This window comes from Colobus angolensis, unplaced genomic scaffold (assembly GCF_000951035.1).
Source record: "Colobus angolensis palliatus isolate OR3802 unplaced genomic scaffold, Cang.pa_1.0 Scaffold102, whole genome shotgun sequence".
Classification (NCBI taxonomy): domain Eukaryota; kingdom Metazoa; phylum Chordata; class Mammalia; order Primates; family Cercopithecidae; genus Colobus; species Colobus angolensis.
Window position 1 is genome coordinate 8,593,456 of NW_012111142.1, and position 16,661 is coordinate 8,610,116.

At 39.2% G+C, this 16,661-nt stretch overlaps 1 protein-coding gene across 3 annotated transcripts in view; it reads left to right on the plus strand.

Annotated features, from left to right (window-relative positions):
• Positions 1–16,661, plus strand: part of DAB1 (Dab, reelin signal transducer, homolog 1 (Drosophila)) — a 1,258,753-nt gene that overhangs the window by 1,084,757 nt on the left and 157,335 nt on the right. For all 3 annotated transcript variants that reach the window (XM_011941355.1, XM_011941364.1, XM_011941374.1), the window contains one exon: positions 15,405–15,544. In XM_011941355.1, coding sequence (XP_011796745.1) covers positions 15,405–15,544 — 140 coding nt within the window. The remainder of the gene's footprint in view (positions 1–15,404; positions 15,545–16,661) is intronic.

The following is a 16,661-nucleotide window of genomic DNA, read 5'->3' on the forward strand; positions in this document are numbered from 1 at the left end:
AAGAGTTGAACTGTGATGCAGTTGCAGCAAAGGCCTCAGCTGCTCCCACTATCCCATGGGAGTTGTCCTTCAGGATTGTCTCAGAGTGAGACATGGGGCCTGGGTGTTTATACCCAGCCCCATCTAATCAACCAGTTATTGATTGGATGCAGCTACTGGGAGGAGGGATATGATTGCAGGCAGTTCCAACGATCATCCTGCAAGGTAAGCATTATTTCCTCAATTGCAGTGAGATGAAGTGAGTTGCTCTTGACCAGGAAGCTCCTGAATGGCAACACCAGATGAGAACTGAGGTTTCTCCTGGTATCTGTCCTTTCTCATTCATTACCCTGGCCCTCTTCACCATTGACTGTAGATCCAGCTTTCCTGCTATATTTCATGTGCATCATTCAGCCTTGCCTTCATCCATGCAGCACCACAACCAAAATAGAACCCTTTGGTTACAAATGACAGAAACACAAATAAATGTCATGACTGTGGATTCCGATCCAGCCTTTCCCTGTCTCATGCAGTCCTATTTCTTACTCAGTCTCAAGCTTCAGATTCTCTTCCTTTCAGCCTTCTTTTCTTTACATGCATTTCTTTTTTAGCACACCTGCCCCTGCCTTTGCTATCTCTGTGAACTTGGGCCAGTCTTTACCTCCTGGAGTCTCAATTGCACCAACTATAAGAAGGGATTAATAATGCATGTCATGCCAGGTGGCTGTGAGGAACAAAAGGACAATGAAAAAGAACTTACATATTTTTTAAAGCCTATTCCGTACCTTGCAGAGTGGCATCAACATGAAATAAACTATTACATACCTAGTGTAATACTTTACTCTTAATGGCAACACATACTAGTTTTTCTCCTGCTTTGCTTCTTGGCCACCAGGAAAAAGACACAAGCCCACTGATAGGAAAACCTAAGAACCAAAAGTTGTCACACCATCCTTAGGCTATCAGTAAGCAAATGTGTAAAAATAAAGCTGCAGATTTGAAGTCAGACTAGTCATTCCTTGATTTGCCCAGATGAGCAGGACAGGCTACGCTCCTTAAGCCTTCATGGGAGGACATCAGAAAGACTCAGCAACAGATGATTATAGCTGTCTTTACCATCTTAAAACGAAGAGGTTTTTCCTTTTTTTTTTTTTTTTTTGGTCTTGCTGCTTCTACCTTGAATGTGAAGATATGATTGGCCATTTTTCTATGATTCCTGGCTTTCATTTGTCCGGAAAAAATGCCGGGAGTCACAGAACTGCTGAGCCTGACAAATAGTACCTGAGACTTTTGGGCCCTGTGACTGAAATTTAAACTCGGTTTTCCAACATTCTGAGACACTCTGCATATGTGTGTTGGGGGTGGCGGGTGAGGGGGGGTTGGAAACTCTGGGTACAGAAACAACAATTTACCTTTTGATATATATTTATTTATTCAGCAAATATTAAGTACCCATTGTATACCAGTGACTGTTCTTGTTGTATGGGATATACAGAACACAGATTTAAGAAAATGTTAACCCTCAAGAACTTACAGTCTACCAAGGGGAGATTGTAGGGCCTGGCTAGTTCTTGCTTTAATTTTCCATTGCATGTGGAAACCACCACCAGGGATGTAAGCATGCCCTTAACTGATTTGGCATGATCATCTCTTTAGTCTTTTCCTCAGAGAAACTAGAAAATGGTGCTTCAAGAGACACTGTTAGGAGATAGTCTAAGGGTTTTTGGAGAGACAGGATGTGGCTGATGATCATTTTCTGTTATTAAGAATTTATTAATAATGTCCTACAGTTTTAAAATATATTTTCCAAATACAATAAAAGACCCAGGAGGAAGAAAAAAACCTGAAATAAATACTAGTAGACCTTTGTCAGAGAAATGCAAAAAGGGCCAACTATCGGAGCAGAAGAATTGGGTTACGCATGTGGGGCCCTACAAGCATCCTGTCTTATAATTCAGTAGTTCCTGATCTGGTTCTGCCTCAAAATCATTGGCCAAACTTTAAAGTTCAGATTCCTAGGCTCTCAGATGAGAATCTCTGCCTGGTACCATAGCACTTCACTTTCTACAGAAACGTGAAAATGGATTCCAGATGCCTTTTATGCAAAGCACTTTTCAGAAGTACCAGGGAACATTTTTAAAGAAAATGTGTGCATGAGTCATAGGTTGAATATTATTTTAGCTCTTTAATTAGTTTACCTTTTAGCAATAATGACAGCAACCATGTTCATAAAAACACATTTTAACAGCCCCCTAAGTGTGTTTTTCCTCTTGTTCTGCTCACTACCCAGCTAGTTAATTACATAAAATCAGCATTCTCTCCTACACAGCCAGCATACATAATTATTTGTCCATTGCAAATCAACACCTGGATAATTGCAAGACAGAATTCAAAGTAAAATAAGTTATCTGTCTGCTGGGCCCTGAAATTCCCCCACAATCTGTTCTTAAATTGGACAGCCTAACAGACAATAGGGCTCTTTCAGCAATGGACAGAATGATGTTTGACAGCCAAGGGGGAAAATAAAACAACCTTTTGAAATTTTCTTATCATCAAGATGGATAGCCTCTGATTCCGATAGATACGCAGAAGGAGGGAGAATCTCTCTGTTTTAATAATTTATAAGGTGATCTCCCTATTGCCTTCGGGAAGGAACATCCTGTTCTTAATTGCACCCTTATTCCCAGGCAACAACAACAAAACAATTCCCAAACAGCTGGGACCATTCCTTCTAATGCACTACAACTTTGCTATGGTTAGCTTTGGGCCACCGATGCTTAAGGTAAAATATACTATTTGGGGGAAAAGAAGGCAGTAAATATTTACTGAATGACTGCCATGTGCCAGGCAGTGTGCTAAGAGCATAACATATATTATTCCTATGGTTCTAGTAACTATTCTAGATAACCACAATGTTTTGCATATGAAGAGCCTAACACTCAGAAACTTTAACTTCCTTATACACAGGAAGTAGCATACCGTGATTTAAATGTGATGCCTTCTGACCTCAAAGGGTTAGGCAGCCATGCCCCCCTTAGCAGTGCGGCCTCGCACCAACGACTTCATTTCCCTGTGCCTCCGTTTCCTTCTTCTCTGAATGTGTTGCAGTTCTTTCCTCCAAGGTTGTTGTGAAGTTTAAATAAAACAATTTATGAGAATGGGACAGGCATGCTCATTTTTCAGGTAGCATTCAGCTTTTCACATCTCCTTCCTAATTCTGGCCCCCCATTATGGATCCTATGTTTGTGTTTCCCCAATATTAATATGTTGAAGCTCTAACTCCCAATGTAATAATATTTGCAGGTGTGGTCTTTGGGAGATAATTAGCTTTAGATGATGTCATGAAAGTTGAGTACTCACGATGGGATTAGTGGCTTTGTAAGAAGAGGAAAGGAGGCCAGGGCTTTCTCGCTCTCTCTCTCTCTCTCTCTCTCTCTCTCTCAGTTCATGCACAAAGAGATCTTGTGAGAACACAGTGAGACAATGGCCATCTGCAAGCCAGGAAGGGGGCCCTCACCAAAAGCCAGATCTTCCAGCACTTGATCTTGGACTGCTCAGCCTCCAGAACTATGAGAAATAAATGTCTGTTGTTTAAGCCATTCAGTCTATGGTATTTTATTATAGTGGTCTGCGCTGATAAGACATCTCCTTAGATGTTTAAGTATCTAATGCACAGAAGTTAATACTCAGCTTGGTATAAGAAATATGTTGGAGCTCACCCCTCCTAGATAGGGAAATATTGTAACTGTCAAAAGTTAAAAGAATTCACAGCCAAAATGACCACATTAGGGGAAAAAAAATACTTATCTTGGCTGCGCTTATTATAATCTATGATGAGTGGGAGAGATAGAGAACAATCTTGGGTGTGAAATAACTTTTATTTGGCCATTAACGGTCTTTAGAGTGCAGCCTGGAGTGGGAGGCCATTTATGACTCCAGTGGACTCTGTGGGCTCTGCTTCAGTGTCATAAAAAATGCTAATTGCCTTCCTCCTTCGGATCGTGACTCCTGACAGAAGCATTTGATTTTGTTGAAGTTTCTGCAAGGTGACTCCCATTCTGAGACCTCAACATTGGCAGTGCCTTCTGCTTCTGCTTCGAGACAGTTACTTAGAGTACTTCCTGACAGAATCTTTGAGGTCTGTGGAAAATGGGGAATTTACTCTGTGCCCAGAAGAACAGGCTGGATTTAAATTCAGAGGAGAGCCATTCCCCTGGTTAGGAGATTATCAGGTTGTGATGAGGTTGAGAAATGCTCTTCTCTAATGGCATAAAGCAAAGCCAATATTAAAATGACTATGGTGTGACATTTACTTTATCCCATTAGGAATTTTATTCCATGAGGACTAAATGAATCACACTCATGGACTGTATAAAACAAGATCTGTATGGGAGCGGTTTTTAATAACTACTTAGATGCCTCCCCCAAGTGATCCTGACTCCTGGAGTCCACTACCCACTTTAGCATACATAAATTAGTTAAATCATCTTCAGTTCCCACTCTTATAGAGCTAAAGTGTAGAGAAGACAGAGAAGAGGAACTAGCAAGGGCAAAAGGCATGGAGGTACCTAGCCCATATTAAGGGTGCTGGGGGCAAGAGGGCGCAAATGAGGTGAGAGAATAAGAGGGAGGACAGCCTGTGGCAGCTGGGCGGAAGGAGATGACATTTTTCATTTTTGGTCAGGTATTGCATGATGAGATGACACTTGGGGTGGCACTGCTTCCTCTTGGAAGCAGTTTGAGGCATGGATTAGAGGGTGAAAGTGGAGGCACATCTACTGCGACGTCTGGAAACCTCCAGACACTTTTAAGTGATATATTGTACCCCAGCCCTGCTACACATTAAAGACAGCAGCCTACAGAGTTCCCCAGGATCCATTATGAAATTCAAAATGGGTGATTCTTAGGGCATCCAAATCGGATTGGAAGTCAAATTATCATTGTTTGCAGATGATATGAGCTTACGTGTGGAAAAACCTAACAACTCCACAAAAAACCTATTAGAACTGATAAACAAGTTCAGTAAAGTTGCAGAATACAAAATCAACATGCAAAAATCAGTAGCATTTCTATATGCCACTAAGTGAACAATCTGAAAAAGAAATAAGGTAGTCTGATAAAATGAAATACCTAGGAATTAACCAAAAAAATGAAAGATCTCTATAATGAAAACTATAAAACACTGAGGAAAGAAATTTAAGAGGACACTAAAAATGGAAAAATATTCCATGTTCATGGATTGAAAGAATCAATATTGTTAAAATATCCATGCTATCCAAAACAGCCTCCAGATTCAATACAATCCCTATCAAAATACCAATAACATTCCTCACAGAAATATAAAAAAAGAAAATCCTAAAATTTATATGGAACCACAAAAAAACCCAAAATATCTAAAGCTATCCTAAGCAGAAAAAAAAAAAAAAGCCTGGAAGAATCACATTACTTGACTTCAAATCATACTACAGAGCTATAGTAACCAAAACAGCATGGCACTGGCATAAAAATAGACACATAGACCAATGGAACAGAATAGAGAACCCAGAAACAAATCAAAACACCTACAGTGAACTCATTTTCAACAAAGGTGCCAAGAATATACACTTGGGAAAAGACAGTCTCTCTAATAAATGGTGCTGGGAAAACTGGATATCCATAAGCAGAAGAATGAAACTAGATGCCTTTTCTTGCCATATACACAGATCAAATCAAAATGGGTAATGACTTAAATATAAGACCTCAATTGATGAAACTTCTACAAGAAAATATTGGGAAAAATCTCCAGGAAATGGGTCTGGGCAAAGATTTCTTGAGCAATACAGCACAAGCACAGGCAATGAAAGCAAAAATGGACAAATGGGATCACATCAAGCTAAAAAACTTCTGCACAGCAAAGGAAACAATCAGCAAAGTGAAGACACAATCCACAGAATGAGAGAAGATATTTGCAAACTACTCATCTGACAAGAGATTAAATACAAGTATAAGGAGCTCAAACAACTCTATAGGAAAAAATCTAGTAAGCTGATCAAAAATTGGACAAAGATTTGAATAGACATTTCTCAAAAGAAGACATTTATATGGCAAACAGGCATATGAAAAGGTGCTCAATGTCATTGATCATCAGACAAATGCAAATCAAAACTACAATGAAATATCAACTCACCCCAGTTAAAATAGCTTATATCCAAAAGACAGGCAATAAGAAATACTGACAAAGATGTGGAGGAAAGGAAACCCTTGTACACTGTTGGTGAGAATGTAAATTAGTCCAACCACTATGGAGAACAGTTTGGAGGTTCCTCAAAAAACTAAAAATAGAGCTACCATATGATCCAGCAATCCCGCTGCTGGGTATATACTCAAGAGAAAGGAAATCAGTATATCAAAGAGATATTTGCACTCTCATATTTGTTGCAGCACTGTTCACAATAACTAATATTTGTAAGCAACCTTATTTGTTGTCCATCAACAAATGAATGGATGAAGAAAATGTTACATTTACAGAATGGAGTACTATTCCATCATAGAAAAGGATGAGACTCTTGTCATTTGCAACAACATGGATGGAACTGGAGATCATTAGGTTAAGTGAAATAAGCCAGGCACAGAAAGACAAACATTGCATGTTCTCACTTATTTGTGGGATCTAAAAATCAAAACAATTGAATTCATAGAGCTGGAGAGTAGAAGGATGGTTACTAGAGGCTGGGAAGGGGGCTGCAGTGGGGATGGTTAATGCTACAAAAAATAGAATGAGATATACTATTTGATAGCACAACAAGGTGACTATAGTCAATAATAATGTAATTGTACATTTTAAAATAACTGAAAGAGCATAATTGGATTGTTTGTAACACAAAGGATAAATGCTTGAAAGGATAGATACACCATTCTCCATGATGTGATTAGTATGCATTGCATGCTTGTATGAAAACATGTCGTGTACCCATAAATACATACACCTACTATGTACTCACAAAAATTTAAAGAAAAAGAACAAAATGGATGATTCTTAGAAACCCAAATGTCTGATTATGATTGGTAGTTTGCTGTGAATCCCTGAGGATTTTTCAAGTTGTTATTTCTCATTCAGAGAGATGTGCAAAAAATCATTGTGAGATGCAGATCCTCCCCAGGTTATGCAAGATAATCTGCTGGCACATTAGAAAAATATAAGATGCCTGTTTATGTTTGATTTTAATCCAAAAAGTTCTAAGAAAAAGTAAGCTTTAATAATAATATATGGGCCTGGGTGTGGTGGCTCATGCCTGTAATCCCAGCACTCAGGGAGGCCGAGGCAGGCTGATCACTTGAAGCCAAGAGTTCGAGACCAGCCTGGCCAACATGGTGAAACACCATGTCCACTAAAAATACAAAAATTAGCCAGGTGTGGTGGCGCACACCTGTAATCCCAGTGATTCGGGAGGCTGAGGCATGAGAATCGCTTGAACCCGGGAGGCAGAGATTGCAGTGAGCTAAGATCACACCACTGCATGTCAGTCTGGGTGACAGAGCGAGAATCTGTCTCAAAAAAAAAATAATAATAATATATAGATTATCAGTAGTACATGTATGTAATTTTTACAGAAATATATCTATCTTAGAGTTGTGGGCTCAAAAATGTTTTACTAATAGTGATATGTGATTATAAAACTGGAGACCTGCGTTCTGTGGATTTATGAAGACTTGGGTTCAAATCCTAGCTTTAGCACTTACCAACTCAGTTCTGTTCCTAGATTTGACATATGTAGACAATCACCACATAATATTGCTATAACAATAAACTGATATATCCAATGTACATCATATAGTTATAAATATTAGTTATAAATACATTAGTTATAAATATATTAACTAGTCATAAATATCATTGTATACAATTATCACTCAGAGACTTTCGAAACGATCTTTTCCCTATGAACATTCATTGAGCACCTGGGGAGATTGAACCTCAAGGGCAAGTGACATCACATAGGTGAAGGTACAGTAACAGAGACTACATCTGAATCCAGGCCTCTTTCCTTCCTTCTTTCCGGCCAGTTACTGCTTTTCTTTCACGGGGCTTGGTTTCCAGGAAACTCTATGATGCTGTGTAACCCCCATATCTTCCTCCTTTGGAATTCGAATCAGTGCTATATTGAAAATTCAATTACTTGAAGAGCCTTGGATTGAGATCCCAGATAAAGCATTCCCTCTTAGTTGTTGGCAATTAGTCTGTTTATGAAACCAAGTGAAGCAGGTGTATCAGAGCAGAAATCTTCAAACGTTCAGTGCAGGATTGCTTTCCTCTGAGCCAAGTAGGAAAGTGTTAAGGAGGTGGTGCACCCTCCCCTACCGCACTGGCACTCCTGACCTGCCAGAGGCACGCTCACCCAGACAGCCCCAAATGATACCGAGTAGTATTTCTCACACTTAAGGAGATCCCTTCTAAACATTGAAAAAGATACCCGGCGCGGTGGCTCATGCCTGTAATGCCAGCGCTTTGGGAGGCCAAGGCAGGCGGATCACTTGAGGTCAGGAGTTCGAGACCATCCTGGCCAACATGGTGAAACCTCATCTCTACCAAAAATCCAAAAATTAGCCAGGCATGGTGGCGAGCACCTGTAAGTAACCCCTGCTACTTGGGAGGCTGAGGCAGGAGAATCGCTTGAATCTAGGAGGTGGAGGTTGCAGTGAGCAGAGATCACGCTACTGCACTCCAGCCTGGGTGACAGAGTGAGACTCAAAAATAAATAAATAAATAATAAACATTAGAAAAGAAATTTTCAGGTTTTTAAGAAACCAAAGTTGAAGCCTATTAAAGTACCTTTGAAATATATTACTACTAATACCTTTTATTCTTCACAACTGGTAAAATATTTAAAAGATTGTTATCTATTTGAAAACCCCAAATTGAAACTTTGGAAAGTTTTATTCTGAGGACCCCAGTCAGAGAAATATCATCTTACAAGGGATTCTCTACATAAGCAAATTGCTGTTCTCTAGTGATCTTTGAGGATTACTTATGTCTGAATCAACTCCATCTGCTTGGTCCCTCCCACTGGTGCAGAATCTCACTGGAAGGGATTTAGGAATCTGTTGTTGCTGTTGTGGTTTTCACAGGGGATTCTTCATTACACTTAACTTAGAAAATTACAGCAAAACTCCATTGACTTCCCACTAGGATGTAAGTTCCCTGAGTACAGGGATATTTATATGTTTTGTTCCCTGCAGTATCTGGAGGACCTTAGAACACGTATATAGTAGACACTCAATAAATATCAAATAAAGGAATGAATGAATCAGTTAATTACAGCCTTATACTTCCCCACATGTTGCTATAATGTTCTGTTTAATCTAATCATCACAACAAACCTGGGTCATTAATAGCTCCTGTGGCCTAAAGAGCAATGTTCAAAGGCTTTAACTTGGCTTCTAAGATGCTTCATGATTTGGCTGCCCTTTGAGTGCATCATTCTAGCCATGCCCTCTAGTCCTGTGCTTTGCAAGCACATTTATTGGCCCCAGCTCACCCCAGACCCATCTAATCAAAATCTGTGAGGTGGCGGGTTTTTTTTTTTTTTCTTTTGAGACACGGTTTTCTTATGTTGCCCAGGCTGGTTTCAAACTGCTGGGCTCAAACAGTTCTCCCTCCTTGGCCTCTCAAAGTACTGGGATTGCAGGTGCACTCCACCACTCTGGGCTCTGGGGTGGTATTTTTTTAAAATTCCCAAGGTGATTCCAGAAGGTAATTAGGATTGCTAAACAGTCTAAGCAAACTACTAACTGTTCTCCAAACATCCTTGTACATATTTGTTTATCTGGAAAGCTTCTCACCTTCTTCCCTACCTCTTGAATCCCTGCTTTTTCACAAGGACTTACTCAAATGCCATCTCTCCTCTGTAGCTCTTCTTAATCATCTCCCTACCAAATACAGTTTCTCCACCCCTTAGGAAAACACAGTGCTTAACAGAATATGACCACAGCTGTGAGTGTCATATATATAGTGCTAAGGGGTGGAGAAATTATATATGATGCCTTTTGAAATGTGGCTTCCTCTGGGCAGGAGAGAGGACACTTTTTGCTCACCCATGTACCACTGGAAGCTAGCAAAGTGCCTAGCATGAAGAACACTAAGGCAGGACAGTATACAAATGACGATCATATAATTAGGGTAACCACACAGTCTGTTAACCAAACTGGAATACTTTTCAGAGTAATGAGGGATGCTGGTAACAACAGTGTTAGTACAAAAGTTTCGGGGACTGTGGCAGACAAACTGAAAGTATGATCACTCAAATAACAATGACCAATGTTTATTAAGCTCTTACCGTTTGCCAGTCACTCACTGTCTTGTGCGTTATTTGTCATTTCTTTAATACTGGGAGAACCCGTTAGTATCTATACTTAACTGATAAGGACACTGTAGCAGACATGTAAAGGAACTTACTGATGATTATACAACTAAGGAGGTAGGTGGGAGAGCTGGGACTTGAACTCAGGTCCTCTGAATCCAGAGCTCATGTTCTAGACCATTAAGGCCTATTGCCTCTCAGTGGGAGAACTCAAGCCTTGGAGTAGGACAGGATGAGATTCTGTTCCAAGCTCAACTTGAAGTAACTTTAGTTACCTCTTGGGCTCCAGTTTCTTCATCCATAAAATAATAACAATGGTGGTTTTCAGTAACCTTGGAAGATTAAATGATACAAGGCATGAGAAAGGCATGTGTACTTGTGAACTACTTGTCTTTAAGAGTAAGACATCTGCCAGTTTATCCATAAGACATCAACTCAAGTAGCTGTGACACAAATAAAAGAGGCTAAATTCTGTAACAGAACACAGAGGTAGGTCACAGGAAGCCCCATAGTCTAATGGCTAAGACCATGAAGTTTTACACAAGACCTAGGTTCAAACAGAGGCTCTGGGATTTGAATAGGTATTTCTCCAAAGAAGATATGCAAATGAACAATAAACACATGAAAAGATGCTCAACATCATTACTCCTTAGGGAAATGCAGATCAAAGCTGCAATGAAATATCACTTAACACCTACTAGGATGATTAAAGTAAAAGAGACAGACAATAACAGATGTTGAGAAGAACATCTGATAAAGAAACTGGAACTTTATATTTTGCTAGGAGGGTTGTAAAATGGTGCAGACACTTTGGGAAAACAATTTGACAGTTCTCCGAAAGGTTAAACATAGAGTTACCATATGATGCAACAATTCCTTTCTTAGGAATAATTTTAAGAGAATTGAATATAGACAGCCACACAAAAACTTGTACACAAATGTTCACAGAAGCATTATTCATAATAGCTAAAGGATGGAAACAACCCAAAGGTCTATGAGCTAACGTGGTATAACCACACAATTGAATAATATTCAGCAAAAAAAGCATTACTGATACATGCTATAACATGGATGAATCTTGAGAACATGCTGCTAAGTAAAAGAAGTCAAACCCAAAAAATTGTACATTATAAGATAACAATTATACAAAATGTCTAGAATAGGCAAATCTATAAAGACAGGAAGAGATTAGTGGTTGCTTAGCACCAGAGGGAATGGGAAGATAGGGAGTGACAGCTAATGGGTACGGGGCTTCTTTTTGGGATGACAAACATGTTCTAAAATTAGATAGTGGTGATGGTTATACAATTCTGTGACTAAACTAAAACCACTGGATTGTATACTTTGAAATGGTGAATTGTACGGTATGTGAGTCATATCTCAATATAGCTGTTACTTAAACATTCAAGTTATGCTGTGGACTTTGGGTGTTTGTGTTGTCTTCTGTAAAAGAGGACTCATTTTGGAGCCTAATTCAAGAGCAAATGAGAAGATTAAATGAGAAATTGCACATGAAACCCTTGGCACAGTAACTGTACTAAAAACTCAATAACAGTGACCATATGGGTGATTTTCCTTAAACGTGTGGTCTTTCTCTTGTCCAGCTTGAAACAGAGGGTCAGTGGTGTTTTCAGCAACATAGGCTGGGATTCATGGTGACCTAAAATGCATGAAGATTGATCCTATTCCTAACACCTTCATATTGTATGTGCCTCAGATAGAATTAAAGCCTTATGGCTCTGATATCTGTTATTTATTTCTTAACTAATATAACTGAGACCTTGCTCGAGATGTGCTCATGAAAAATTACCCTTTTAATGGTGAAGCATTTAATGAGAAACTGGATTATCTACTGCATAAGTGCCCTTCATACAAATTAGCTTGGCCCTAGGTCCTAATCTAAATTGGACTCCCTACCTTCCTCTAAATGGCCTAATATTTTCTTATTAATCTCTGCCCTTGTTCACCTGCTATGGTTCTACCGTCTCTTATGAATCTTCTTTCTCGGCAGAGTTCTGTGCCCTGACAAATGTTTCTTAAGGCTGTCTTTGTATCTGACTCATAGACATTTTCTTAGAGATGACTGATGACTGGAATCTGTTCCATTTTCAAGCTGTCTCTCCATCCTTCCATGGAGTTTTAATGCTGCCAATGTATTGACTACCATCAGATTTGGGCCAGGTGAGTTTGGGTACAAGATAAAGATGGGGCTTTATAAGAAAGTTGAGTAGAAAAGAAGCAATTGATCACGGTGGTTAGGCAAACAGACTTGAAAACACAGAACACAAGCAAACCACAAACATGGGCTTTCACACGAGACAAATCTAGGTTCAGTTTCTACTCAGTAAGTTTGGACAAGTTACATGGCCTCTAACACTTTCAATTTAGAGCCTCATCTATGAAACCTGAACAATTGTACCTACCTCTACAATTACTTTCTGGACTTAACAAGTTGATGCATATAATATGCTTTGTGATGAATGCTCCTTGGCATTGTTATTACAGTTAAAATTTGGGGAAGTCTCAGTGGTGAAAGAGATGTTATTATGGACTGAAATAGTATCATATGTTGAAGAAGAGAGATGTTTAGCTATAAGGTGTATTATGGCAAATGTCCAATTGTTCTTAGCTCTAGTCTCTGACATCTGCTCTTACAGAATGCTGAGGCTTAATTATTATACTGATTATAGTTTCTGACTAATCATCCGTGTGTTATATTTGTTTTATGGAATATTACTCAAAGGCTTTAATATACAAGGAGTCAGCAGGGGTGTCGTGGGAAAAAAAGAAAAAAATCTGGGAGTCAGGACTATAAGTCCAGGCCTGACTGGACAGACATTCCTTCTCTCTGCCTCCCACCCTCCCAGGAATGTGTCTTCATCTTGCTTCTTTTACTGGGCTTATAATAGTGGTGATACTCACGCTTATAATCCCAGCACTTTGGGAGGCCAAGATGGTGGATTGCTTGAGTCTAGAAGTCCGAGACTAGGCAACATGGCAAAACTCCGTCTCTACAAAAAAAATAGCCAAGTATGACAGTGCATGCCTGTTGTCCCAGCTACTTGGGAGGCTGAAGTAGGAGAGTTGCCTGAGCCTGGGAGGTGGTGGCTGCTGTGAGTTGTGATCGCACCACTGTACTCCAGCCTGGGTGATGAAGTGAGACACTGTTTCCAAAAAAACAAAAAAAAAGTGGTGACAGCTACCATTTGTAGAAAACTTACCATGTAAATACATGCTTCACACATACTGTCTCATTGAAGTTACTGTTCATGCTAATGCTGTAAGGTAGATACTTTATTGTCATCCAACACTTTTTTTTTTTTTTTGAAATGGAGTCTGGCTCTGTAGCCCAAGCTAGAGTGCAGTGGCGGGATCTCGGCTCACTGCAAGCTCCGCCTCCCAGGTTCACGCCATTCTCCCGCCTCAGCCTCCAGAGTAGCTGGGACTACAGGCGCCCGCCACCACGCACGGCTAATTTTTGTATTTTTAGTAGAGACGGGTTTTCACCGTGTTAGCCAGGATGGTCTTTATCTCCTGACCTCATGATCCGCCTGCCTCGGCTTCCCAAAGTGCTGGATTACAGGCGTGAGCCACCGAGCCCGGCCCATCCAACACTTTTAAAAAGGGAGGCTCAGACAGTTTAGTTGACTTATGAGAGCGACCCATGATTGGAAACGAGGATGTCTGATTCTAAAGCTTGAACCTTCTTACACACCTAGCATAATGCAGATACATTTGTATTTGCAGCCACCAAAAACTTAAACTTCTAAGGGCACAGACGTCGTCTCATTCATCTGTGGCCAGTGAATAGTAGCACTGATACAGAGGAGATGCTCGGTAAGGGATGAATGTATAAATGAACGAAATGAAAGTTGTATTTTGTCATTAGAAATGTACTATATGATGACTAGTGATTGCTGTTGTGTTTTTCTATTTTAAGCATGTCTTCTGATAATTCTCAACCCCACAAGATAGGAAGGCCTTAGTTTACACGTCTATAGATAGAGGGAAATAGGCTGAATTATCTCTAATGTCCTCAGCTCTGTGTTTCTGACAGAATGAGGTAAGCATGATGAAGGAGAAATCAAGAATTGAAGTTAATGATATTATAGGAGATGAATAGCAGACAGATAGGATACTCCGGGTTTTAAGAACCAACTGTACAATGTCCAGACCTCTGACTAGTCAAAGTATGATGAGGTTAGTGATGGGTTTGAGTTCCTTGTATTCATCTTATTTGGCACTATGTTTACTCGGGCAAACTACCTAAACTCTGTGATCTTCAACTTCATCATCTGGAAAATGGAACTGGTTTGCTTGTGAAGAGTGGGGATAAAGTTTATAGAACATCTGGCATGGAGTGCTTCCTCAGTTCAGAATTAACTTTATTGTCCTCACTTCATGTAGATACGCTTGAGCTCCTGGTTGATGTGTCTTAGCAAAATATTATCTTAATAATTATTGAGAGAGCCTGTTGGAAGGGGCAGACACACAATAGCACGTAGCATGGAAGCCTATTTCCCTGCACACATGACTTACCAGAAGAGATGGCATAAAACCATTTTTTGATAATTGTCCTCAGGTCATTACTCTGGAGTTTCACTGTAAAACAGCTTGTGGAATTGGGTGGGAAGAGGGTCTTGGACCCTGGCCAAGCTATTATTGAATGTTGGCAATGCCAGAGATTCGGTGCTAATATTATTCTAACAACAATTTCAGACATGAACTCTTAGTGGGTGAATATTATCATTTGTTGAATATCTCATGTTTATCAAACCCTGAATTACATGCTTCACACATGTTATCTGATTTATTTTTCATAATACCCTGTTGGGGTGGTTATTTTTAACTTATTTTTCCTACCTGAGAAAACTGAGTCTCAGAAAGGAGAAGTAATTTGTCTCAGGACTTAAATGGATGGAGTCAGAATGTGCATCTAGGGATACTATTATTCCTTTCTCCTGGGTCCAGTGATTTGACTTTCCGGGAATGTAGATGAAGCCAGACAGCGGATCTTGGAATTGTGGATACTCAAAGCCACTGGGGTCTGCACAACTACATATTTGAATCTGCTTTTTCTCTTTTTAGGTCAGGATCGCAGTGAAGCCACTTTGATAAAGAGGTTTAAAGGTGAAGGGGTCCGGTACAAAGCCAAATTGATCGGGATTGATGAAGTTTCCGCAGCTCGGGGAGACAAGTTATGTCAGGATTCCATGATGAAACTGAAGGTGCTATGCAAACATTTTCTTTTAAATACTTTGTGTTTAATGTGAATGAGGAAAAGAAATGATTACCATCATAATCGTAAATAACTTTATTCATTTATTGGTAAATTACTTGGCTCACTGTTGAATCACCATATTTTTTCATTGGGAAGAGATTTCAATCATTCAGCAAATGTTTATTGAGCACCTACTATGTGGAAATATTTTGGTAGGCCCAGTTTTACAATTTTTGAGTGCATCACATTTTATTCCATTTTATTTTTATTTTGCAACTCCTGCAAAAATAAAATTACAAAATTATCACATTTTTTATCCCCCACATTTTATGAATTTCGCCACCTTTTTATTTTTGAATAAATAATATGTATTTTTGTCATATGGTAAGAGATGTTAAGATAAAAGTTGATTTTATTCATTCTTATCATCTGTACTAATGTACCCCAAACACTTTAAAATAATATCCTTAAAGTAAAATGTAATTATATTTTGGGATTTGGAGATATCATGAAGAGATTTCTGATTTTAAATGTTATAAAGAAGTCTTTTCTCTGAGGAAACTAAGAAAGAAATCAGAAATTTTTTTTTCTTTTTTTTTGAGAAGGAGTCTCGCTCTGTCACCTAGGCTGGAGTGCAGTGGTGCAATCTCAGCTCACTGCAACCTCCGCCTCCCAAGTTCAAGCGATTCTCCTGCCACAACCTCCTGAGTAGCTGGGATTACAGGCGTACACTACTAGGCCCGGCTAATTTTTGTGTTTTTAGTTGAATTTCACCATGTTGGTCAGGCTGGTCTCGAACTCCTGACCTTGTGATCCATCCACCTCGGCCTCCCAAAGTGCTGGGATTACAGGCATGAGCCACTATGCCCAGCCAGAAATTAGAAATTTTTTAAATATACAAAATAAATTATTAAATTCTATTAAACAGCCTTAAAAGTATACAAAAATAACACTTTTCTCAGATTCTGATGTCCATATATTGTTTCTTTTAAAAAAGTTATAAAACGTTGAAAAAATAAATGATTTAACAAGAAGTCTACAAATATCATATGTATTTCAAACATATATAATTTTTTTCCGATTATAGAGTTCACTTATGTGCATTATGAAATATTTTGAAAATA